This window comes from Hesperophylax consimilis, chromosome 9 (genome assembly GCF_061612785.1).
Source record: "Hesperophylax consimilis isolate HC1 chromosome 9, BYU_Hcon_1.0, whole genome shotgun sequence".
NCBI lineage: Eukaryota > Metazoa > Arthropoda > Insecta > Trichoptera > Limnephilidae > Hesperophylax > Hesperophylax consimilis.
Genome location: NC_142844.1, coordinates 4,190,999 through 4,218,822, shown reverse-complemented (window position 1 = coordinate 4,218,822; position 27,824 = coordinate 4,190,999). Strand labels below are relative to the sequence as shown.

General features: G+C 35.6%; 1 protein-coding gene across 1 annotated transcript; it reads left to right on the top strand.

Moving 5' to 3' along the window:
• Positions 1-845: 845 nt before the first annotated feature.
• On the top strand, positions 846-27,517 carry LOC149420810 (U4/U6.U5 tri-snRNP-associated protein 1). The gene is made up of 12 exons (XM_089635565.1): positions 846-1,231; positions 3,626-3,799; positions 4,351-4,483; positions 6,096-6,207; positions 12,934-13,179; positions 13,605-13,802; positions 14,218-14,331; positions 15,175-15,256; positions 24,822-24,952; positions 25,265-25,538; positions 26,013-26,184; positions 26,965-27,517. Exons 1-12 carry the CDS (start codon positions 1,078-1,080, stop codon positions 27,314-27,316), a joined length of 2,142 nt encoding a protein of 713 aa, XP_089491691.1. The 5' UTR covers positions 846-1,077; the 3' UTR covers positions 27,317-27,517.
• The last annotated feature ends 307 nt before the right edge of the window (positions 27,518-27,824 follow it).

Genomic DNA, 27,824 nt, shown 5'->3' with positions numbered 1-27,824 from the left:
GATGTTACTATTATATTATTGTGTTTTACGGCACGATTAATTAATAAAAAAAAAAAACATTAAAAGTAGCGTCATTCATTAATAAATAACTCTAATGGCCCGAAATTTCAATTGTTCTTTATGATCGCTGAGAGATATTCACGTTTGTCAAGTTGCTTTTGGGTAAGTTTTGTGACAACCCAAACAGCCCTTAAATTTTATCTTTCGTTATAAAACCTACCAACAAATTTTTATTTTATTGCTAGAATAAGAAGAAGAGGTCTACTAACTGTGACAACATACCTTAAAGAGATTTTTTTGAAATTATCATTTATAGCTGTTTCAATTTTAGTTGATCAAGTCTCTGTTGCATTCATGGACCTGTGGTTGTTATGCAAGTTAGCGTGAACCATGGACCTAAAAAGTCCTGGACCTAAAATTTCCAGCCGCCATTTGAAGCCGCAGGGTGAGGCGACGATGTATGAAAAATATCAAAACCTACTTAAATTTTTAATGACTTATCCTATTCCTTATTTCGTCAAATACCCATAAAAATCATAAGCGGTTCATAATAATAGTTTATTTGGCACCACTTTGCATACAAATCAGTTCAAAACTTAGTCAAACAAGATGGCTCCCAGGCAATTTCCTCTTACCCTAGATTTGGCTTCAATGCCATACAAAAACGCACTAACGCTCTGTCCAGAGCTTTTAAGTCAATGGTGTGAACCCTCTTTCAACAAAGTTGAATATTTTAAAAACAAAGTTGATCAACTAAAATTGATTCGTCTGAACCGTTATTAAAGTAAAAATTCATTTCACAAAATTTTCATTGGTTGTAAAAATAATTTAACTATTCTACAAATGGAGTGAAAAAAAAATTGATTGTTAAATATAAAATATGCTGAGCACTGAACCCCCTAACAGAAAATAAAGATGGCGATGACTGAACGCAACCACCATAGACAAACGCTGTATCCGTCTTGTCATCCATCTTTTTATTTTCCTTGGAAGTCGGAGCATCGCGTGTTCGTATGTGTTATATTTATGCGTATTCGTAATCCGTAGCTGAATGTCATTATATTAATAACTTCCACCATGGGATCTTCTAAAAAGCATAAAAAGGAATCAAAGAAACGTAAACACCGCAGTAGATCACGGTCTCCCTTGTCGCCAGTCTCGGACACGCGAGAAAAGGAACGCCGTCACCACAAAGACCACAAGAAGAGGAAACGTGACAGATCCCCTGATGGTAATTTAATTTCTTACTTATATAAATATTACTTAATCTGTCATCAAATGGTCTTGGCGTGCGGTCCAGCGACAGCCTTTTATTTCTAAATGCCGCCAATATCGTTTGAGATGGACGTAACCTCGATTCACTTAATAGCAATGTCTGCTCCTCTATTTCAGGAAAATGAAGCTGCTGTGGGATGAACCGGATGATAACTGAGGTTGGTTGTCCTATTGGATTATACCCTATGGCTGTATGTATTCATCATTAATTTTAAATACTTAAATTGCTACCAAGGAGCGTGGACTGCCTTTCAGTTTTTCGAGGTTATACCTAGTAGTCAATTAGATTTATTTCATTAGTTTATATAAGTTAACACACTTCCGATGGGAATGGTAGTTCTACCTCTTACTCCGGCCCTACCTGAATGACTTAAGGGGGGGCTAGGGTTAATTCGTACGAAAAAAGGCATTTTTTTGTGAATTTTTTGTGACAACACAGTTAAAATTTCTTTATTAAATCTAATAGGCTAGTAAAGTATGACATTTTAAGAATGTTGTATAAAATTTTCATGGAGAAATATTAAAAAACACGGCAATGGCAGTAATTATTCGGACGTGTCTCAAAAAAAAGTAGAATGGCGGTGCCCCTCATAACTCGGTGCTAGGTCATCTGAAATCAAAAAATCAAAGTTCATTCGTTAGATAATAGTTTTTTCCAAGTAACGCTGGGAGGGTTTTTCGAAATTTTAATTTTTCGCTTTTTTGGAACACTTTGAAGGGAAAAATGCTATTTTTAGTGAAAAAAATCGGCTAATTTGTTATTGTAAAATAATAATTATTAACAAATTTGAAAAAAACTCTCCAGCGTTACCTCGTAAATTATGTACAGAAATAGTTTTCAAAATTTCAAAAGGATCGGTGCAGTAGTTTTGAAGTTATGACGGGCACCGACTTTGAAAACGTGAGTTGTGGGAAAAACGCTATAAAGTTTTGAACACTAAAATATCTGGTATTAAACTTTTATAAGCAAATTTTATCGGCTTACCTCACACTGAATCATCAATGCCAGGTCCATAAAGGATGTTGCTATCATCCATGATGTCTAAAGCACCTTTTTGCTCCTGTCTACGACGAATCCTGCCTTCTTTAGTTTGTCTCTCAGCTTCCTGCTCTGCTCGGCTTATACGTATGGTCGGGTAGGGATTAAAATCCGACAGGTATAAAAATACTCATGACTTCGTCAATTTTGCTCCAATCAACTTGAAATTTGAACACAATATTCTTAACATATTCATTTATTTAAAAAAAAAATTAAAAAATGCAAAAAAAAAAATTTAAAACCCTAGCCCCCCCCTTAAGGCATTGCTATCCAATAATTCCATATGAATATTGTATAACAATTTTTCGAGCCTCAACTATATATGGGTAAACAATGTGATACAAGACTCCTATTTTCTTATCTTTTTTGTTTTGTGTGGAAGAATGTTTAATCAAAAGGAATCTTTGCCAATTCTGTCGAATGGGTAATAAATCCTTGCACTCATGACACTGGAGTTGCGGAAATCGTGCTTTTTTGTAATGATTTGTGCGAAAGTGAAAATAAAATATGTATTTTTTTTTTTTTTTACACATTAAACATCACTAAATGGCCCAAAACTGATCAGTTTTTCGATTTCAGTTTATGGAAACAAAGTTTGTATTACAAAGTAGACTTCAAATTCAGACAGTACTTTTACAATTGGGGTGTGGTGACTACCAAGTAAAAGAACATCCTTCAAATATTTGTATTATTTTCAAAGATATAGCGGTTTTAAGCAAAATCCATTTTCTCGAAATGGGACCCTATTTTCGCCCGCTTGGAGTGGTTTTGAAGTAGAATATGCCCGTCATATCTCATGTTCCACTGGCTAATATCGATCAATTATCACATAGTCACTTGATAATGCAAAGTGTTGATCAGGTATTACCCAGTGATGCAATACTTTCATCTTATGCCTCGGATATTTATCCCTGTGGAAGAAGGACTGTGACTCGGATAATAATAATAATAATACTTGGATGACTTGTATAGCGCCGTTTTTGGGCAAAACCCCTCAAGGGCGCTGTACAAACTTATAATACATTTCTACAGTGATCTATGTTATTACTTAACTATTTATGGAGAAAATATACAGTACAATACTTACCTGGTAGGTCACTTGAGATTAACACTTAATTAACATTATCTAATTGTTTATTGGCGAAATTTAGATACAGGATTTAGGACTTAATTGAAAAATTGAATAAACAACTTAGACAAAAATATTTGAAATGATTCTTGACTTGTGAATCATAACCATGCTGATTTAATCTGCCAAACTCCAAAAATGAGCTGGAGAGTTTTTCTCTAACAGGCGGTGTATTGTTGCAGTTGAAGAGGTGCCGGTGGACTCCCACCTGTCCAGTCCGCCTCCGGCCCCCGTGCCCGCCCCCAGTGCTGGTCCCGCTGCCTCTGCCGGAGATAGCCTCAGCATCGAGGAGAGCAACCGCCTCAGAGCCAAGCTCGGACTGAAGCCTCTGCAGGTCCATGCTGACACTCCTGATGGTAAGACTGAAATTTTCTTTATCTCCTCTCGTAGACTTTAGTAGCCTAGCTGATGCTGTTCCATTTACTGCAGTCATTTGGTTTTTGCTCTCAGCCATTCCGGATTAGCTAGCACATTGCCCAAGAAGTGCTGTTTTGGTCTTCTGCCCAAAAGCCTGGATCCAGATTGTCCTAGTGCTTAATTGTACAAACCTCTTATTGATAATTGCTAATTGATCATTTGGACAAATGAGCACTTCAGTATTCAATGTCTAAAGTTACTGGAAATCTGTGAAATGTCTTTAGTGGAAATTTATAGAACTGTAGGGGAAGCTAAAATTCCGGCAAGTGAAATCATGACAGGGGTGTTCCATACACTTCTAGTCCATCGCTGAGCCCAGAGAGATAACCCTCACTTAGGTCGCTTGGCAGTAATTATTATGCTGTAACAAGTATTACCCAGTGAGGGAACATACATTCTATAAGATATAGTAATTACCTTGTTTGTGAATGTTCACTAACTCTCTTCAGTCTTTGATACAATGTTATAACAAGTGTGATGTGTTCAACAGATGATGGAAAGATCACAGATGACCTGGGGGAGTTCTACCACAAGCCGGCCGAGAATATTGCCAAGAAGAGACAACAGGAGAAACTAAGAAATAAGATATCCGAGAGAAAACAAAAGCGACTAGTAGAGTCCAAGTAAGTACTAAATTCTTAAACATAATAATTCTTAAGTATCCGGAAGTAGGATAGTTCTAATTACCTTTTACCTCATCAGTTTACACCACATGGATAATTTAGATTAGTGCATTATATTGGCTGGTTTAAATTCTAGTTGATGGTTTGTCTTATAATCAATGAAGTTATAGGTATAAAAAAATGGCAAGTGAATTTATGGCAGGGGGGTTCCGTACCCTCTTAGCCCAGCACTGTGCCCAGAGAAACATCCCTCACTTAGGTCGCTTGGACACAAACATGATGTAACAAGTATTACCCAGTGAGGGAACACTTATAAATACTGACATAAAATAATATATATGCTAGAGCAATAATATCTAGTAATTAAATTGTCTGTACACATTCACAATCTTGACCGGTCAGTGGTTGAGTGGGCATAGCGCTTGGGTCTCACCCGAGCGTCGCGTGTTCGATTCCTCGGCTGGCTAAGTCCTCCATCACAACACAAGCAACATTTTCGGCTTTCTGTGGTGGTAGTAGGAGATTTTCAAACATTGTTGGGTTATTCGTAACCCGGGAATGTTTGTCTTTCTTTTAAAAAAAAAAAAATTTACCCCCTTACTAATTAATTTTTTAATGTTAAATTTTACACAACTGATAAAAAATCATTTATTATTGTAAACAGTTGTTTATCAGTTGAATAAAATTTAAAACACATTTATTAGTAAGACCCTAGAGTCCTTAGATTTGTTTATAGTTTCAAACCTGCCGCTGATTTATATATTTCCAAAAAAAATTATAAAAGGGGCCGTTCAAGTATTATGTAAGCACTATAGGGGGGCAGGGGGGTCTTTGCTTATTTTTGATGACATGGGGGGGTCGAGATAGTGATTACGTCAGCACTGCTCAGCAGTAGTTATTTTTTTTTACAAATTGGCAACCCACACATTGTCTATGTTTGAAAACCGAATATATATTCGGGGATTCCCACAAATAATTAATACGTTTAGGTACTCGCTTAGAAGCGAATGGGGGAATTACCGCGCGCTACTCACTTGTCAAAATTTCTTCCATCAATCTATTGTTTCGTTTCAGTACGATTGACGATTTGACGTGTTGTAAGCAAATCAAAGCAAGTTAATATTTGTGTTACCGTTGATCCTCTTTCGCTTATGAATCAATAAAAAAAACAGAATACATTAACAGAAAAATGCATATAGGTACCAATTTTTACGTAAGCATGGGAGGGGGGGGTAAGAGCTTTGCTTACTTTTGGTGACAAGGGGGTAAATAATTGTAATAAATCTGCTTACGTAATACTTGAACGGCCCCAAATCTACAATTTTATAATTAACTAGCCCCGCCACGCATTGCTGTGGCTCAGTCTGTCTGTGCAGATAGAGAAATAATAGCACATTGATTAGCTTTTACATCCGACAGGTGGCAATGTTTAAAAAAAAAAATGTTTTTTTTACCTACCACAGATGACATTTATATATTATAAGTATATAAAAACACACTCAACATTATGTCAAAATACCAAAGCAATCATTGAAGAACTTTTGGAGATTTAAGATTTTGAACAAATGAACATTTACATTTTTATAGATGGCTTTATTTTGTTCCCCATCAGATTACTGACAGTTCGCGCTCTAGGAGATGAAGAGGAGGGAGAAGGGGGGGCAGCAGAATGGGTACAAAAGAACCGGGAGCTCACCAAACAAAAGGCGGAGGCTGCCAAAAGGGTGAGTTTACTCTCCATCCACTATATATCTAGTAAACTCTGCAAATATTATATCTGCCATTTCACATTTCCATTTAAAATTTACGGCAGGTTTAAAAGAGGCAGGTGAATCCTATATTCATTTAGCCCAAAGCTTTGCCTAGAAAAACAGTCCTCACTTAGGTCGCTTGGCAGTAAATGTTCTGTAACAAGTATTACCCAGTGAGGGAACAAACAACTTGCTTGCTTTCTTCAAGCTCTACAAGGGACATAGCGCACTTTAGGTAAAACTAAGCTACCTATATGAATTTGCATAATTCACTGCAATGTGTATACGCTCCATGATTGGTCAAATGAAAACTGTTGTCAAATGTACTCTGTGTTAAGTTGTACAACTTAATAATTAAACATCTCTTACTCTGATAATAAGAGTGAGAGATCGCTATACAGTTTTGTATTGTGTAGTTAGGTATGTTGATCTGAGTTTTTGAGATGATTTGTGCTTGTCTTTTTAGTTTTATTGTTTTAACTTCCATCGTAGTATCTCCTGATATTTTAGAAGGGTTTTTTTTAATTCAAAGTGGTAAAATTAAAGCTATTCCACAATAAAATGCAAATTAAACAACTAGTGCGACTAAAATCACCTACATGCCAATTTAAGGTTTTTGTAAAAATGAGTAAGTAGGAACTCACTTTAAATTTACGTAAAAGCAATGACAATAACCCTGCTGGCGAGAACCCACAAAAATGCCGCGGCGTTAGCTACATAGGTAATCGATGCTACCATGTAAACTTCAGTGTACGGGTTTTGTCTAGCGATGTATTGGCGATAATAACAAATTCTAAAGGTAGGGTCAATCCGCACCAAATCATCCAGAAAATTTTGGATTTGTCACCCACCATCTCAGATTTTGATGAAACTTTAAATTTTTAATCCTTCCATATAGATAAGAAAATATACCAAATTTTACCTTCCTACCTCAACTCGTTTTTTTTTATGGGCAGTTGAAGTTTGGGCAAAATAAGCATTTTTACATATTCCGAGCACTCCGGAAGAGCTTGTACCTTCAATGAAAAAAAATTGTATCTTTGTCATTTATAGTGCAAATGCAATGAAAATTTTCAATATTATCAAGAAAACTATGCTGATTGCAGAAAAAAATAAATAAACCCTTTACATTTATCTACTTGACTTTAAAAAATTACCAAAAGTAATTTTTTAAGTAATTTTTGGGACGGAAAAGGTACTTTACAAAAAAGCAATATCTCGGGAAGGTACAGTGTTAATGAAGTAATTTTTTTTTTTATTCATATCTACAAATAGCATAGAATCACATACAAAAATAATTAAATTCATGGCATTTTACTTGCTTCAATAAATAAAATCCATTTTAAACTTTTTTCAAACTTTTTGTAATTTTTTTTTTATTCTTATCTACAATAAACATAGTACAACCTAAAAAAATAAAACTCCTGGTATTTTGTGTGCTTCACAGTGTAGAAACGTTTTTAAAATGAGAAATCTTAATCATACAGAATTGTTCCAAGTTTTTTAAAATCTAGATACTGTATTTGCAAATAAAAAAAGTCAAACTTATTCGGTCCTTTACAACATGCTGGTAAGCTTGTAATGTAAGCTTAAGGCACCAACAAAATAATGTACCTTGTTCCTTACCCTGAATGCATACACCATAGCAATATTTTATAACAAGATCAACTTTTTAACTCTTTTCAATACAAAGTTAACTCTTTAAAAAACAAATACAATAAAAATAAAACAGGCAATGTAGGATTAGGTTAAATGAAAGTACATTACAATAATATTGTTTACAAATAAATGTTCAAGTTCATTTTTTACTTTTATTCTTGATCTGACCCATAAGATGGTTGAACTTTTGATCAGCATGATGAACGTCTTTTTCAAGAAAGTAGTAAGCTCTTCCTGAACCTTTTGTTGTGGGAGGGTCAACGATATTAAAAATATTTTGTAGTGGAACAAAACAAATATCTTCTTTTTGATGTGGCCAGTAAAAGGATGGAGCTGGGCCAAAAGGATGCATAAACTTGATTGATACATCACACTCGTCTTCATCTTTGGAAACCACAAGTCCAAAAAACCAATGGTTGTCATATACGCAAGCTACATAAGAGTTTGTACAAATTTGTACCATACTTAGTTGCTCAGAGCGATTTCGTTCCCCACTGAAGTTAAAAATCAAAGCATAATCTGAATCTGAACTTATCCTTTTTGTGCCAACTTCATTTTCAGACAGAGGAACAAAGCAGTGGAAACCTCGAGTGCCTGGTATTGTTTTAGCTTGTGAAAAACGCTGCTGTAATTGTTGCCTGCAAGTGAATAAGCTTTCTTTTCTCAGCAAGTAAAAATATATATTTTCTACTCTCGACTGACAAAACTTAAAAGTTTTGTCTACAGTTGTGATAGTGTTGCCAGGGCCAAGTTGCAAACTTTCTCTAGTTAGAAGACGTTTTACTGTTCCACCTATTCCATCACAGGGAGATTTCCCATGACTCGTAGCAAAAAACGACCAACATGCTTTCAAGTTGAAGTCTTTTTGATGGTGACACAGATTTAAAAAGTTTTTGCAGTTTTTATATTGCGCTGCGCAACCATCAGTAAAATAATGAACACTTTGAATTTGGGGAAATTTTTGATTTAAAAATTGAGCAACAATTTGTTGAGTTTCGTAAACGAAACTTACATCATGTTCCAAGTCATCTGAAATTACACACAAGCTTGACACTGTGAGATCTTTGCCAGGCTCTTCACAAGTGTAAATTACCACTGGGTGGAGTGAACAACTGTCTTGCGTCCAGTGGTAACCCTGGACTTCATTCTGGATAACATAGGAGAAGTTTTCACTGAAGTCTAATAACACAACAGCTTCATTTATCTGAAGCTGTGCTTTTAGGGACTCTTTGAGATATTTTGATTGAGACTTTGTTATAAAAGAATGAGGAAGAAGTTTTACAAGACTCTTCACAAGATGTTCTACATATTCATGAAAGGGAACTGTAACTGAAACCTGCTGTGTTCTATCAGTAGTTACCCATGCACTGTATGTAATTTCATCTTCTTGGTCCCATTCTTCAAATTTTTCTAACAAATGTTTCTTAAGATTTTCACTAGATGTTGAACACTTATCGCAATGTCGAAGCATACAGTCTCTATTGTTCTTTGAGCACACTAAGTAGTCCATTAAATCATTGTACGTTTCTTCACTGTCACAAGCATTAAGAAGCAACACTACATTTTGATGAATTGCACAAACGCAGACAGAATGAGAGCCTGGAGAACCTACTGGCACACACCATTTGGGACGCAACCAACAAAATTTCGAAATCCCAATTTTTGAAGCAGGGTATTCAAACTTGAAGGTAGCATAAAGTTCATTCAGGTTACAAAGCAATAGTCTTTTTTGTTCATAAACATTTTTGGTTATGCTAACTTTATCTTTTTTCCCTGGCATAACACGAGAAAATTCATCGTTTTGGTAGAAATTTTTAACCAAAGTAACTGTTCCTTGGTCTAATGGTTTTCCTTTTTTGGATCAGGTAAAGCAATGATACCATTTTCATTTAGTAGCTCTCGTGCTTTACGAACTGAGTATTCACCAACACTGAATTCTTCAGCAACCTTTTTTCTACTCCACGAAGTTGGAGCGAGAGTTAGAAGCTGAATTCTCTCATGGCGTGTAACTTGTGTTTCCAATTTTTTTTTAACCAACTCAACAAGCCTGTCCATGTCATTAGCTTTTTCTTGAATACATCTTGGTATTTTTGCATCACATTTTACTGGGGAAAATTCTTTTTCTAAAACTTTACTTACTTTTTTCTTTAAGGTTGAACAAGCAGAATCTAACTTCCGTTTAGCGTAACTAGACTTACTGTGGGATGGTATTGCATGTAGTTTAAATGGAGATTCTCCAATGTCAGTTAAAGAAGTGTTGATTTCTTGTAAAAAAATTTCTTTGTTTAAAACATTTTCAAGTTCACTTATGTCTTCTTGAAAAGTGTTAAGCTCTTCAATTTCATTGTTAAGGTTTTGGCTCTTACTAATTTTTGCTCTGCATGCATTACAAATTTTTTGTCCAGGGATTGCTTTATTAGTTACTTTTAGAATGGTATTAATGTTCTCTGAAAATTCCAAGGATACTGTTCTTAAAGTTTTTGTAATTTTCCTTTTGTGGCTTTGGAACGGGTCAAAACAAGCTTTTTGAAATGTTTCATATTTATTTAAGTTAAATATTCTGTGGTGCTCACAAATGTTGAAAACCAAGTCTGTAGATACAAAACTTCTTTGTTGAATAAGCTTTTTTTCAAATTCACTTAACAAATCCACACTCGTTAATTTCTCTGACTTAGTATAACTTTTTTGTGACATTCAGTACCATTATGTTGTCCCACACTACATTTAACTAAACTTGTTTCGATTAGAGACATTTTAACAACGTACACCATAACATGAAACAACTACTGTATTTATATAGATGATCACTGCTTTGAAGCTGACTCAGAACTAAGCATGTCAGAGGAAACAAAGCATGTTGACCGGTCAGTGGTTGAGTGGGCATAGCGCTTGGGTCTCACCCGAGCGTCGCGTGTTCGATTCCTCGGCTGGCTAAGTCCTCCATCACAACACAAGCAACATTTTCGGCTTTCTGTGGTGGTAGTAGGAGATTTTCAAACATTGTTGGGTTATTCGTAACCTGGGAATGTTTGTCTTTCTTTTTAAAAAAAAAAAAAAAAAATAAAAAAAAAAAAAAAAAAAATAAAATGTAGTATCCTGCAAACTTAGTGATGAGGCAGATAGTAATTTTCATGTTCTGTCTTGTTCTTGTTGCAGATACATCATTTCCATGTAGTGACTTGTCTCTAGGACTGTTTCTTTGATATTAGTCCATTCATTCAACCTATATTACTAGCTATATACCTAAACTATAACTTGCCCAATTACAAACTAAAAATAGATATAAAAAAAATCACAAAAAGTTTGAAAAAAGTTTAAAATGGATTTTATTTATTTTTGTATCTAGATTTAAAAAAACCTAGAACAATTCTGTATGATAAAGATTTCTTATTTTAAAAACGTTTCTACACTGTGAAGCACACAAAATACCAGGAGTTTTATTTTTTTAGGTTGTACTATGTTTATTGTAGATAAGAATAAAAAAAAATTACAAAAAGTTTGAAAAAAGTTTAAAATGTATTTTATTTATTGAAGCAAGTAAAATGCCATGAATTTTATTTTTGTATGTGATTCTATGCTATTTGTAGATATGAATAAAAAAAAATATTACTTCATTAACACTGTACCTTCCCGAGATATTGCTTTTTTGTAAAGTACCTTTTCCGTCCCAAAAATTACTTAAAGAATTACTTTTGGTAATTTTTTAAAGTCAAGTAGATAAATGTAAAGGGTTTATTTATTTTTTTCTGCAATCAGCATAGTTTTCTTGATAATATTGAAAATTTTCATTGCATTTGCACTATAAATGACAAAGATACAATTTTTTTTCATTGAAGGTACAAGCTCTTCCGGAGTGCTCGGAATATGTAAAAACGCTTATTTTGCCCAAACTTCAACTGCCCATAAAAAAAAAACGAGTTGAGGTAGGAAGGTAAAATTTGGTATATTTTCTTATCTATATGGAAGGATTAAAAATTTAAGGTTTCATCAAAATCTGAGATGGTGGGTGACATGGCCTGGATGATTTGGTGCGGATTGACCCGGTAACAATTAATATCATTATTTTTTATTTAAGGTTATTAACAAAATCATGTGCGCTACCCAACTCACTAGACAATATCTGTTCTGAGCCGGATGAAATTTTGATATTAAAAAAAAATATATAATAATTTAGTAGGACGGTAAACATTGATGAACTAGAATTTCTTACTAAATAGTAAAAAAAAGTCTCTCTCTCCAAAATGCACTAACCATAGGATGTTTTCAGTGCACAGATGACGTCACACACCCTCCCACTTTTTACCGCTCAGATTGCAATTGTTTTGACGGGCTTTAAAATATTCAAACTCAGAGAATTAATTTAATCATGAAAACTAATTTAAAAAAAAAAAACATGTTTTATTTATTTTTCAGAATAACTTTATTGAGTAAAACCTCAAATTGTAATATTTAAATATTTAAGACAATATTAGTGATTTCTAAACGAAAATCTGAAACAGAAAAATCAGAAAAGGAAACGGTCACATCTGGGACTCGAGCCCAGGACCCTTGTCTAATATTTATTCTAGACTTGCAGAAATGTCGCACATTAAAAATAAAAAATAAGATAGGTTTATCTAAAAAGACGCTGTCTGGATTGCATTTAGTTCGGGTTAAATCTTGCGATCATACATAAAGATAGTTGCCAATAAAAAATGTGCGGTGAAAAAATGAAGACAATGTTAGTAGTTCTTATTCGAAGTATGATACAGTTAAAAGTGACCGAGGGGAATAGGGTCCCATTAGCTCAGTCGGTAGAGCACTGTCCCGGAAAGACAAGGGTCCTGGGTTCGAGTCCCAGATGTGACCGTTTCCTTTTCTGATTTTTCTGTTTCAGATTTTCGTTTAGAAATCACATGTTTTATGTTGTGCGTGGATGTTATAATTTTTTTAAATGGACTCAAATTCCTTATTGTATTTTTAGTTACTATACCTGTGTAATGTCATATTGTTTCTCCAATTATTATCTTTATCGCAATATTAACTAATGTACATTTCCAGGCTGCCATTCTCGACGAGCTCGATGCTGAGTTTGGCGTGGGGGCCCTCGCCGAAGAAGAAGAAGCCACCCGTCTAGGTCGTGCTTACGGGGCTCAGCACCTGCGGGGGCTCCACGTGGCCCACGCGTGCGATCGCCTGCCTGAGGGGGCAACCCTGGTGCTCACGCTAGAGGATCGCGATGTGCTGGATGATGGACAAGACACCCTGGTCAACGTCAACCTGAGGGACCAGGAGAGATATGATAAGGTACGAAATATACTATGTATCTTAGGTAGCAACCTAAAAATATTTTTCATAATATTTCTCTCATCATTTAACTTTTATATTGATAAGATGAGATAAAGGATGCTCTATAGAAGACAGCATTTTTTGTAAATCTCAAATTTACAACTGTTCCGGCTTTTGCAAATTAAAACATGCATGCCAGGCGGTCCTTCGAATTTTACATGATAAATATGGGTAAAATAAAAATAGACATTTATGTGATAAAACTGTTGGTTTTCCAATTTAAGTTACATATCTATAATTTCAATTTAAACGTGCTGTAATGAGTATTATACCCAGTGAGGGAAAACACGTCATTCTCTAAATTCCTTCAAATATTATTATTTTAAACTGCATTGCATTATCCTTAACAGTCTTTTGAACTAATTAACTGTTTTGTCCTTCAGAACAATGACACCAAGAAGCAGTCCAAATCTGGATACACACCCTACGAGGGTGCAGATGACCCGACCCTGTACGGCGTGGAGCAACAAAAGGAGCTTCTCAGCAAATACGATGAGGAGATCTTTGGTGAGAAGAAGGCCAAGGGATTCACCATCGGAGATGATGACCAGAGAGAGATGGAAAACTTCAAGAAGATGATGGTATTAATGATTTATTAACATTTTCTCATTCTTAAAACAATTGTGCGTTACACTTCAATTTTCTATCTGCATATTATATAGTGCACTGATTTATTTATGAAAGAATTTTGATGCTTAATCTAACTTATTGATTTTGATGTTTACACAACATGGTCCAGTATTTCTTGCTTTTTATAAAAGCATTTTATTCGGCAAGTGAATTTATAGCAGGGTTGTTCCATACTCCCTTAGCCCAGCACTGAGCCCAGAGAGAAAGCCCTCACTTAGGTCGCTTGGCAGTTAAAATGCTGTAACAAGTATTACCCAGTGAGGGAACACTAAACTTGTAACTGTGTAACCACATATTTCTATGTTTTGTTGATTTGCATCATTTAATATGGATTAGAAATTGATTTTTTTACATTATGTTTTGTAGATACGAGAGAAACTTTCCAACAAGCGTTTGGAGTCCCTGCAACTGCCCGCCCTCAAACAAGCAGCCGAATACTACACTGATGAAGAGTTCAAAGCCAAGTTCAAGAGAAAGAAGGTAATTGCACTATTCCATATTAACCCCCCTACCATAGGTCACCCCAAGTGGTTCGCTACGTTTGGTGTTTTAGCAGGAGTGCCCGGGTTCATCAGGTGAGGTGTGTTCAGGATGCGCCGGCCTGCCAGATCGGGAGAGGTTTCCTTTTACCTCTCCAACTGGTTTCACGGCCCATCGCCTTGCGCTGCAGTGGGAGGGATATATTTATGTATGTCCCTCCTGGACACACTGATCCCTAGATTCCTACCCTACCTACATACCTTTCACCTTTCCAGAACTTCATTTATTTATTTATTTATTGACGTCCTTTTTTGGGGCTTTTACATGAGAATATAAAGAAATATACATTATTTATTGTAGGAAGGAATCCTTTCCTTAAAAAAAAAACCTCCACACAGCATACCAAAAGATGACGAGGGAAATTATTTTTGTCAGGCCTCCTGTGTGGGGTTAAGACAAAAAAAAATATATATAATATATAAATGTATTTGCGGGGTTAAGAATGATACCATGTAGTACGCTTTTAAAACTGTAAGTGACTAAATGGAATCATTTGTGAGTGAGAAAATGAACATACGTGCCATTATTATGTTTTTAAATTTTCTGCCTTGAATTTTTTTTTTACTATTTTGGCAAGTGTAGTATTGGCAGGAGTGTTCTATACACCCTTAGCCCTTCACTGAGCCTAGAAAGAAATCCCTCACTATGGTCGCTTGGCAGTTAACATGCTGTAACAAGTATTACCCAGTGAGGAAACAAATTGGTCGGATACTCCTTTTGGGTACATAAATTACACACCAAAGTCTGGTCATTGAAAACAGCTTTAACATTTTTGTTTTCTAGGGTAAAATGCGGCCTAAGGTGAAGAAAGAAGACACCCATGAAGACATTGTGCGTAAGGGTGGACTTATCACAGATGACACAGGTAACCAAAAACATCAATAATTTAATTTAATATGAAAAAAATTTAACACATTGACCGTACCCTTGCCTGAAAAGAGGTTTTGATATGACACGTGCTGTCACAGGCTATATACTACAATACAAAACTTGATTTCCCTGTCTGTTGTATCGCATCCCTGACTAAAAGATGTATATGCATGTTGCGTCATTTCACACATTCTCTAAGGGCCCGTTCCTACTTCCGTTTTAAAAACGGAGGCGGGTCCCGTTTTAAAATCGGATGCCCTAGCGGCTGTAGTGTATGTATGGAGCTGTTCACACTTGTCCGACATGATTTTTAAACGGATCCGGCATTTTTTGTCGGATGGATCACCAGCGCAGCGCGTCCGTTTTAAAATCGTGTTGGAACTCGCTCGCTCATAGTTTTGTATGGAGCTGTTCACACCTGCCGCCTAGTCGTTCCGGCAAAGAAAAGAGTTGTGCTGTGGGATAAAACGACAGAAGGGTATAAAAATAATTCATTCAAATTATCGGCTTGGAGAGAAGTTTGCCGTTTATTCATGCCGGATTTTGAGAAATTAAAAGAAAAACAAAGTAAAGATTTTGGTAAATTATCAACTTGTTTCAAAATATATTTTTTATTTTTGAAAGTTTAAATGAGATGCACAATGCACGGAAGAGCATATTAGTTTAATAAACACATAATAAAAAAATATTTGAGTTGTTATTGTTTTCTTACATTAAAAATATCGATGGCCTTTCTCCAGGACAAATGCACTCTCTCAATTTTGTATTTTGATATGTTAAGCTCTCTGAAACTCGTTCTAGTAGATGGTTAACCCTTGAGACGTTGTTGATTTGCACGTATAGAAGCTTCTCCAATCTTCCATTTTTTTTCCGTAGATTCAATATTTTACTGAATTTTACAATCATTCAGATAAAACTGTTATTTGGTAACTCTTTGCCAAAACAAAAACTGTTCTGAAAACTAGATAAAATACTCTTTGAGATGTGTGTATTACAAGTCAACATATTTATTTCTAAATAAATAAATTTTGATATCGAAAATGCCAATAGGCTTAAAAAAAACTTACCCGTGTATTTTCATTAAAAAATGTATTAAAATTTACGAAACTCGGAATTTTGAAAACACGTTCCATCACTCAACACTTTTTAAAATTAAAGTACCACTTCACTTTTTATAGCTTTCATATAATTTTATTTTAAAATTGAGGGTTGAACTTTGATATTTTTATTCAACATGTTTACAATAACCTAAATTAATGAAAACTTTAACTTCCATAAACCATTGATTAAATAATCTTATTCTAAATATATTTACGATGCACATATGCCTAAAGCATTTATATAATAAATTAATATCACTTCTGTTTATTTCCTGTAAAATTTAAAGAATAATTATCACTTATACGAAAACTTACGCATATAACCTCAAAAAATATACTCCACTGAAAAATTGTGTTTCTTCAAAATCGTGACGATAAAATCAACGTATAACTTTACATTCACTGGTTAACCTGAAGGATCCGACCAACTACAATTGTAGTTGAAGGAAAATTCTCCTACAAGCCGACCCACTACAATAGCAGTTTCGAGAATTCGTCATGTTCATCTCCAAATATTGAGTTAATTTACCGGTAAATTTTCGAAGTAAAAGCTTCATACTCTAAAACTGAATGTTTTCTATCATACCATTTAAAGAGGAACTCCTTTTTACTTACAGTGATTTTTTAATTAATTTTTTTGTATCCATGTATCCCTTCACAATTCATCAAACTTTTTGTCACTCGCATACAGTCTCGTAACGCGCGTCGATGTATGCGTGAAGTCCCGTTGCCGCGAGTGTGTTTACATTACAGACTGAGTTATTGCTACTTGCGGTGAACATAATTGTTTATTAGAATTTTTTATCTTTATAGCTAATAATAAACTGTTTGAGAAATGTGGAATCCTTTGTCCAATATAAGATAATCTTGTTAATATTTACATTAGTGAAGTGATTACTCTAGATTTACCATTTTATTTAGGAACATTTATTCTTCGGGTGTCTTCAAAAATATTCCGTTGCGGTGCATATACTTCCATGGTCCATTTTTTTATTATCTCCAATAATTTCACATAAATAGTTTGGGTTTTTAATTCTTAAAAATGAATAACGAAGACATCGAAAACTTTGTGTTAGATTGTGATTCGGACTTTTCCATGAGTGACGATGAAGACTATATTCCAGAAGATTTGGAGAGTTTAGATGAATCATCAGAAAACGGAGATAATGAAATTGACATTTCTGGTTTGGACGAACAATCCTCCCCTGATATAAATTTTATGAATTTCTCGCCAATATGGGAAAATTGAATTAATTTCCAACCTGAAGAACACAATTTTAATCAACAATCTGGTTTAAGAGATTGTGAACTCAATCAGGAGAGTAGTGAAGTTGAATTTTTTGAACTTTTCCTAAATAAAACTGTCGTGGGTTGCATTACAACCGAAACCAACAGATATTTTGATACTGTAAAATCACAAAAAGTATTTGCTCCAAATTCGAGTTTACATAAATGAAAAAATGTTGATACAGAGGAAATGTATGTGTTCATTGCCCTGACTATGCTAATGGCAAGAAGCAAGAAGGGAAAAATCCGTCAATATTGGACACTAGACAAGCTCATTTCATCGCCTATATTTGGAGAAACCATGTCAAGAGATCGGGATTTATCCATTTTGCTTAAAATTTGCTTAAAATTAAAAATTCATGCTTATGCTCCATATCATACTGTACAGAAGTTATAATAATTTAAGTGTCCGCAGCGCTTAATACTCTTATGGTTACCCTATCTAATATGAACACGATGTCTTGTAAGTGTATGTGTAGCCGGGGGGAAAAAAGCGACTGCGTAGTAAGAAATCAATAATTGTAATCAATGTGTTAATAAAACGGCAGATAAATTTTCATAAGATGACTGACAAAGGTACATTATTTATGTGTGAAGAAAAAATTCTTCGATATTATAATGAATAAATAAACAATGAGTGATTATATTTGGAGTGGCTGCATTTTGAAGGTAAATTTGCTTTTACATTTAACATAACACAAAATCAGAGACTAAAAACCTAATTTTCGATATACGTATACAATAAAACAACCTTTAAGAATGCCATAAAATAAAATTTATAACTTAAAACCTGTTTGGTGCAGCTGTATAAATTTTTAAACAGTGACACAAAATTTCAGAAAATCATGCCGGTCCAGGCAACCAATTCATTGAGATCCTTCCCGGTTCCTAAGGGTTAATATAACATAATTGATCAAATTGTTAAAACAAAACGGTATAACCACCAATTTATAATATAAATATTCAAATTAGAACACGCAAAAAACTCGATTTCTAAGACGTTTCGCAAGCAAATATAACTGCCATCTTGAATAATTAGTGATGTGCAGTTTACAAGACACAGGTCGATTCACTGATCGATTCGAATCGATTCTTTTTGTCCCGCGTTCGTATTTTACAATTAAATAAAACAATATAAAAACAACTTCTTATAAAAAATTTTATGCGCACTAGTAATTTATTATTATTTATTGTTTTTGTGTTTAATTCGTAGAACTCCATTTAATTTTTTTTTTTATAAATTTAATTTAGATTAAATTTGATAATATTATTATCTGTCTGATAATATCAAACTGTCAGTTTGAAAATGGCCTTGTAATCCGAAATAGCTGTCACAATAATAAAAAACTAAAACACTTGCAGAACTTAATAATAATATTATCAAATTTAATCTAAATTACATTTATAAAAAAAATAAATTATTATTACTTTAATATATATTAAATTATTTTTTATAAAGAATATAAGTAGAACGAATAATAATCTTGTAAATAACAAAATATGTAATAACATAATATGTAAAAACAATCGGAAAAACTTAAGAATTATCGCATATCTTCATATATATTTGCTTTGGAAGCAATGTTTTTAGAGTGAAATATATCGACAGAGCAAGTTTCATTCCCCACACGATACAATATCTAAGAACTGTATATAAAAATTAGTGCGAGAAGCAACTACATTGAATGGAGCATGGAGTCTAGTATGTATTGTATTTATTGGGTACATTGTAATTATGATACTCACTATGCAATGGCAATGTTTGTTGATGATTTTAAATAATGATAAAACAAACATAAAATAAATTAAATGTGAAGACATTCCCCATTTTAGAACAGTTAAATCTTCGTTAATGCCATATTATAGCCAAGCTTAATTTTAAAAAAATGGAGATAAAACAACAAGAAAATAAACACGTTAAAAATAGGTACATTCATAATAATAAGACCAAAACGAAATAGCTAACATAACCATCGGGACGTCCTGTGCGAAGGATACCAGAATTTAAAAAAGTATGACTTATTCGAGCCATAAGAAAAGAAAAAAAATAATGTTATCGTAGCAGATCAAAAAAGGTTCGTGTCTCCATCATCTTAGCCTACATGAATGATCACAACAGTAATAAAAAATTGATTGAGTTCGTATTTTGTGACAAGAACATACGACACCAAAAGCAGCCGACAACTAAGACATGTTTAATCCCAAAAGTTTTGACACATATTGCGTTAGGAAAAATACTTGACTGAAAAACACTTGCCATCAAAAGAAGAAACTTATAAAAGCGAACCCACAACAAATTCCTGAATACTAAAAAATACTAAACCAAAAATTTAAAAAAACAAGCCTGTAACAAGATGAAACGAATTATTGGTTTTCAGAAATATATAAACATTATGTCACTAGATTCGGAAAAGTAACTAGTGAAACCGTGACCATGCTAAGGACCGTGATCGTTCTAATGTACATACGTCAATCAGTAGATGATCAGTCACGACAAGCAGAAAACACTGTAACCCTGTCGACACAATATGAGTATTCAGTCAGATTTATTTATATTTGATAAACTAATAAGATTCCTTTCTGCGCACAACAAGGTCGCCGCTCTAAATACACCATACCTGCGAAACTAAAGGCAGGTATGATAATATTTAAAGCATGGTTCTACGCAGAGTGGTACCTCACAGGTTTCACAAATAAAAATTGTTCTCTTTTCAACCCTGTTGCGGTCGGCACACCAAATGCACCGGAGGCGCCGTTTTTTATTTACTGGTGGAGGTTGTATGTCGTTTGTTTCAGTCTGTAAGTCAGTGGTCATGAAATTAGTCTTTGGGAAGTGGTTACCAGGGCGGAGGCGGGAAGGGTTGGCAAACTTGTCGTTCACTACTACTCGTCTTGCCGGCGTCCGTAGCTGTGCCAACAGGAGGTGCTTTTCCGTCAACTGCGACACAAGCGACGTCCTGAGCATCAAAGTAGTTACCTTCAATGAAGACGATTGCCGATACATCACCATAGAATTGTGAATACTCACGTTGAGCAGACGCTTGAACATCTTGTGGTACCATTTCTGGCACCTCTTGCGTTCAATTAAGTAGGGTTCCAGCATCTGATCTTTTTTGTCAACACCTCCCATGTATTTATTGTAGTCTCTGACAACTTTTGGTTTATATATATTCGACCTACCCCTGGAAGGTCCAAGTTCCATTTCTGCGCCATGGTAGGTCGATATAGTCGTCACCTTCTTCTTGTCTTGCCACGATAGTACGGCGACATCACCAGCGTGGCGACCGAAATAATGTCCGTCAGCCATGTCGATACGACTGAATTCTGGTGGAACATTGGCCCTATTAGTGCGCAATGTCCCAGCGCAGTCTGTCTTATTTCGCTTGAGGAACCTAGCTAGTAGAGGAGAGTTGAACCAATTGTCCATCCAAAGCGTGTAGCCCTTATTCAATAGTGGTTTTATAAGCCTAAGCACTGTGGATGTGGATTTCAAAACCCCAGGTGTTGAATCTACAGCAGTTGTTTTTCCCGAATAAACAAAGAACGACCACAGATAGCTAGTCACGGAATCACAAAGTTCAAAACTCTTCAATCCGAATTTAGCAGCCTTTGTTTTAATGTATTGCTTCATACCCAATTGACCTTTCCATAATGTTAACGACTCGTCAATTGAAATATTTTGGCCTGGAACATAAAGTTCTTGAAATTTGGTATTCAAGTGATTTATTATAGGCAATATTTTCGAAAGCCGCATGTCTTCAGGACAAGTGTACCTACGATCGTTGTCGTTGTAGTGTAAACACCTCACCAACTCACCGTACCGCTTGTAAGTAATTAATTTTCTAAACACATTAGTTTTCATCAACCAATGAGTTGAGAAACAAGAATTTATTGTTGGCATGCGAATAATTCCTAGCATCATGAAAAATGAAAACAAAATTAAAATTTCATGTCTGTCAGTGTTCCTCCATGTAAGGCTTAGATTGTCATGACGCCGAGCGTCCATCGCATATTTGTTCGTCTCTGCTACAATAAAATCAAGAATCTCATCAGTCCATATAGCTCGAAATGCGTCATAGATGGTATCATACTTAGAGGTAGGCCCTGACATCTGGGGCACAAATGTTTCCCTTTGACCGGCATATGTACTTATGCCAGCCCAAAAGAACTCCGATGCGTTCTCACTATCGGTCAACAAATGATCACCGGTATCCGAAATGGGGTCATCCACTTCTTCACCATCTGCCTCAAGTGTTGGCCGATGATCAGAACGTGCTGGCAACGGTGCACCTCGCGCTTGGCGAATGCGCCCACCGCGAGCCATACGGGTCATTTGTGCCCGAGATAAAGCCGAGAGCTCGGGAGGTACCTGGTCATCCGTCGCATAAACCTCAGTTGGTAAATTCCCGGATACCCAGGTATCTCCCGCTCCAACAGGACGTGCCCTCCGGCGGCGTTGCTGGACAGCAGCCCGGACGATGTTGCTGCCTTCGGTCCCAACACCGTTTCCGCGGGTGCGTCTGTTTCCGCGGCCGCGTCTACCCCCCCCGTGACGCCTCCATTGGAACAAGGAGCTCGAAATCTAAAAATAATGGTAGAAGTTATAGAAATTATTACTTTTTGTCATATTTTGTAAAAGTTTATGTAAAATAATAATAAATAGATAAAAAAGTATATAAAATGTACCTTCTGCGTAGCTGCCATCCACTTGGCCAGCAATACCGCCACCGACGTCTGTCATCAATTCTGAAAATATAACAAATTATTAGAATGCAAGTACATAAATCGATATATACATATCTTAAAAAACAAATATAAATGAATTTACGTTCTGCATGGCTGCCTCCCGCCTGGCTAGTACCGCCGCCACTGACATCTGTCATCAATTCTGAAAATATATCAAACTATTAGAATGCAAGTACATTTCTCGATATCTTCATAAGAAAAACTGTGCTTTATGTTACGTATTTATTACTGCAATATTTTTACTGGCACTCATACCATCGTCCGTGGTCTGGAAAACTACTTCCATCATCCCCACATCCATATTCCTTGCGTAAAATGATGACGCCTGTAAATAAAGCAAATATATTATTATATAATTATTCACCGCATTATTTCAAGTGCAGTGTGAAATAAAATAAATAATGAATACCTCTTCGAAATCATCAACCGGGTTGAGGATTTCTTTCTCACTCGTCTCTTCGTCATCTTCTTCGCTGCTGGTACTCATCGTTTCGAGAAATTCCAGCAACTCGGTTGGTGGCTCTTCCTCCGTTGCGCAATTCCATAATTTCCTAATGTAATTGTCACAGTAATGAGTTTTATGTATTATTCTATCGCTGAATCTTGGTAACCAAAAATCTTTACAGTTAGATACCTATTTATTATTTCTGTGTTATTTTTTTCTCCAATTCATTATCAATGTTTAATATTATTACGATAGTACATAAAAAAATGATTATAAGCAATCATTATTAGCCTGAAATATGCATTCAAACTGACAAGAATCGAACACGTTTAAATATAGCATATAATAATTTGTTATCCTTTGTGCTATGCATAAAAACTTTGTCTTATAAACTTTAGTTTGATATTTAAAAAAAAAAGATTATTATTAAATTTTAAATTTAAAGAAATTTTAGATAAAGATTATGCAAAATAACGATAATATACTTACTTTATAAAAAATATAATTAAAATTACAGTTACAAAATAAATTAATAATACCCACAAATCTTCGAATAAATTATCGATTCAATTTTGGTTGGCCCCATCACTAAATGATGCAATTCAGAAATTTGGCACATAAAACATATTTCGACATTCGAGTTGACATTTTAGAACAATACTTTGTAATTATATAGAAAGTCATTACTGTGTTTCGTGAATATTAAATGTAAATATATGCTTCCACTTTTTACATAAAAATATTCATAAAATACAGGGAACTCAATTACTAAAAATGGATTTAAAAATGCGTTTGCGGCGATTTTAGCATTTTTTAATTTTTCTATAGGATAATTATTGCATTTTAAATCATCAAAACCTATCAAATATAACATAAACACGTATATAATATATTGATTAACAAATACAAGTTTACTTACCTAGACATTTCGTCGTATTTTTTGTTAAAAACGGTTTTTTGTAAATTCAGGCGCACACACTTCACGATTGTACTTGTCAATAAAGGGCGGGAAACAAAACGGTCACTTTGATTCAAGATAGTAAAATATCTGTGTAAAATAGCCTCGATATTTCAAAGACAATAACAAGCACTATTTCGTTCTCTTTCTGACATAAAAGAAATAATTAATTTTTAGGTGAGAGGAAGAGAGATATATGCATTTTAATAATGTGCGGTCGTTCTGGGACAAATATGGTCTTAGGAGAGTATAATGCGCGCACGGCATTTGGGACTGTTTGGGTCTTAGAAGGTCCCAAGGGTTAAAGGAAGTGATAGACATTCTAAAATAATTAAAGAACTTTAGTTCATCACTTCTCAACTCACCAATTAACACTTGGAAAGTTCCTACAGAAAATCTTTCAGCTATGATTGGGTGAACCCAAAATTTTCTTTTCACTTTTTCCTTCTTTTAAATGAGTAACCACATGACAACAAGAGCTTCATCGTCGTCCATTGCGCACGATCGTCTACTGAAGAATGAGCAATAAATGTTTTGGTTGAATCGACAATTACTTTTTTTCGTAGAGTAGGATCCGATTTTAAAACGGATCCGTTTTAAAATGGATCCGTTTTTAAAACGGAGGTGTGAACAGGGCCATAGGGCATCCGATTTTAAAAGGGACCCTCCTCCGATTTGAAAACAGAAGTGGGAATGGGCAATTAAATGACGTAAATGGACATTGTATCCATTCATTTGTTACCGTCTACTTGTAAATTCTTTTTTCTTTATATGTTCTTTATATTTTTAATAATTATATTTCCGGTAAGTGTTATTTAGGCAGGAATGTTCTATACACCCTTAGCCCACCATTGTGCCCAAAGAAACAACCCTCACTATGGTCGCTTGGCAGTAAAAATACTGTAACAAGTATTACCCAGTGAGGGAACACTAGTTATAATTGTATTTGTTTTTCATATCATCAAATAATATGCAATTATTGTTGTATTATCATGTAATAACAGGTTTTTTGTGGTTTTAACAGATGTGAAGATGGAATCCTTGTCTTCTATGAAGGAAGAGGATGATGATGACCAGGATAATGAGTTGGAACAGGCTCTGGCTCGTACTCGGAGCATCAACATTGCCAGCCGCCTAAAGCCTAAACTACCCAAGGTAACAGAAGGCTAATGAATTAATCCGGCAAGTGTAATAAAGACAGGTCTGTTCTATACATTCATCGTCCATCACTGAGCCCAGAGAGAAAGCCCTCACTAGGTCGCTTGGCAGTTAACATGCTGTAACAAGTATTACCCAGTGAGGGAACACCAACCCCTTTAAAAATATCATTTATCCAGATAATTTCTTAAAAGTTATCCTTATTGATTTGACAGTTTATAGGGTAACCTTATTGTCGTTTTGGTTCGATAATGAGATTTATTCATTCTTATTATGTACATTGAAACTAATCAATTTTTGTTTTGGCAGTTGGAGGACTTGGTGGAAGCCGTAAAGCGCGAAGAAGGAGAAGAAGAATTGGAAGAAACGATTGGCGGCATAGTCCTGGACAGCACGGCAGAGTTCTGCCGCACTCTGGGTGACATCCCCACGTACGGGCAGGCGGGCAACCGAGACGTGGGGGCCCAGGAGCTGATGGAGCTGGAGGAGACGGCTGCGGAGGACGAGGGAGTGGGCAAGGAGGGGGGTGCCTGGAGCAGCGTGGACCCCCATCTGGAGCACATTCCTGTCGACATCAATAGGGGTGATTCAAATTATTCTAACTGATTTTTACAAATAAATCTAATTACTCGTAACTTCATTGAAAAGTTAGTCATGACCCACTTGTATAAATTATTATTAACCTTCAAATCAAATGTTGTTGTTTTCATTTTACACATGTTATGCAACGTGTTATTAAGCTGAATATTTTCCCTTTTAGCTTTGAATTCTATTTCAATCACAAAACATTGTTTGTATGCAATTCATCAGGCAAGTGTAATTATGGCGGGGGTGTTATATACACCCTTAGTCTATCACTGAGCCTAGAGAAACACCCCCCACTTAGGTCGCTTGGCAGTTAACATGCTGTAACAAGTAATACCCAGTGAGAGAACACCATTTGCAATTATCTCGAGTACAAAGCCATGTAGTGTGATGTCTTCCGTCACCCCTCATTTAGAACATATTTAGAAATTCTTCATTTTGACCAATGTACTAATCTTGTCATCCATTCCAGACGGTGGTGGAGCATTAGAGGCTGAACCCCGCCTCGACTCGGGCCTGGGCAGCGCCCTGCGTCTGGCACTCAGCAAGGGTTACCTGGAGAGGGGAGGGGATGCCCGTCCTGCCCCACCTGCCTTGCCGCATCTGCAGGCGCATCACTATTCCATCGACGACAAGGCTCATGGGTAAGAATTACATTCCTCGGACACGATTATAATAATGCTTACGTAATCCAGATCATATTGATATTAGCTCTTTGATGGAGATGTGTCAAATCAACTATTGTTGTTTTCATTGTAGAATATCTGTTTTAGTACAACATAAAAAATAATTAGTTCGGCAAGTATAATAATGGCAGGGATGTTACCCTATATATGTCCTTAGCCCAGCGCTGTGCCCAGAAAAAAGCTCTCACTAAGGTCGCTTGGCAGCAAACATGCTGTAACAAGTATTACCCAGTGAGGGAACAAAATTTGAAATTATGCTTACTATGTACGATGTCACTCCTTGCAAATATCGAATCTTTGTAGTGTGAGATGTCCCTATCAAATATTGGTATATTGTCAATATGAATCATTCTCTGACTGAAAACGTTGAATGTGACCACCATTGCAAGCTATTATTAACTTCTAACTGTATTCCTTGTCCCTATCAAAAATGTTGACTTAGGACGGGTTGTTTCACAGAATTTGAACAATACATCACATTTCAAAGTTGATTTTCAAGTTCTGTGAAGGTTCTATTCATGTTCTATTATTATATCATTGTTGATCAATTGCTTCACAAAACTTAAATAATAACAGAACTTGAAAATCAAGTTTGAAATATTATCCTTTCATCTTTTAGGCAGCTTCTTTATTCTAGCTGCACCATTTTTTTTCTTTTGTCGATTTTTTTTATTGTATCGTTAATAATGTAATATTTAGATGATGTATATTAATCGTATAATACTAACAACGTTGCAGGGACGATGACAAGCTGAACCGGCGGGAGCGCGGCCATGCCGGCCCCACCAGCGAGTTCCGCGAGAAGGAGGGCTTCCGCCCCCACGTCAAGCTGGACTATGTGGATGACGAGGGGCGCGCCCTCAAGCCCAAGGAGGCCTTCCGCTACCTCTCTCACAAGTTCCACGGCAAGGGCCCCGGAAAGAACAAGCAGGAGAAGCGCATCAAGCAGGGCCAGCAGGAGGGGCTCATGAGGAAGATGAACTCCACTGACACCCCCCTCGGAACCCTGGCACTCCTCCAAGCCCGGCAGAAAGAAGTCAGAGCCCCCTATCTGGTACTGTCTGGTGCCAAGAGGACCACGCAACTCTGAGTTACCCATCTGCTGTTACCTGATAAAATAAAACATGCTCCTTCCAAAATCAGATTAATTAATAATTCACCATCACTTTATTGCATTCTGAGCTTTTGCCTTATTGCCAATATTTTGATTGTGAGAGCATCTTAGTTTATACTTAATTTATAAGGCGTAGTTATTATATAATTTAATAAATATTTGTGATTTATAGACCTATTTGATCTTTTTATTTTCCCCTCGCATCTTCATTAATTTTATTTAATTTAATAGATGTCTTTTCGTACACGTGGCTTGTGACTGTAGCCGTAGATTATTGCAATCCTTAACCCTACTATTTGACCTACGGAACCTTCCACTAACTGGAGGACTGACTGCTCTAAACCACTGATCTATTCAAGACATCCTTTGGAAACACCGTAAATAGAAAATAACATTTTTCAATATTTATTTTTCATTAATCTTCACACATGTATTTTTGCTATTCATGACCTTGATGGTTCATTGATTACCTCGTTGTTTGCGC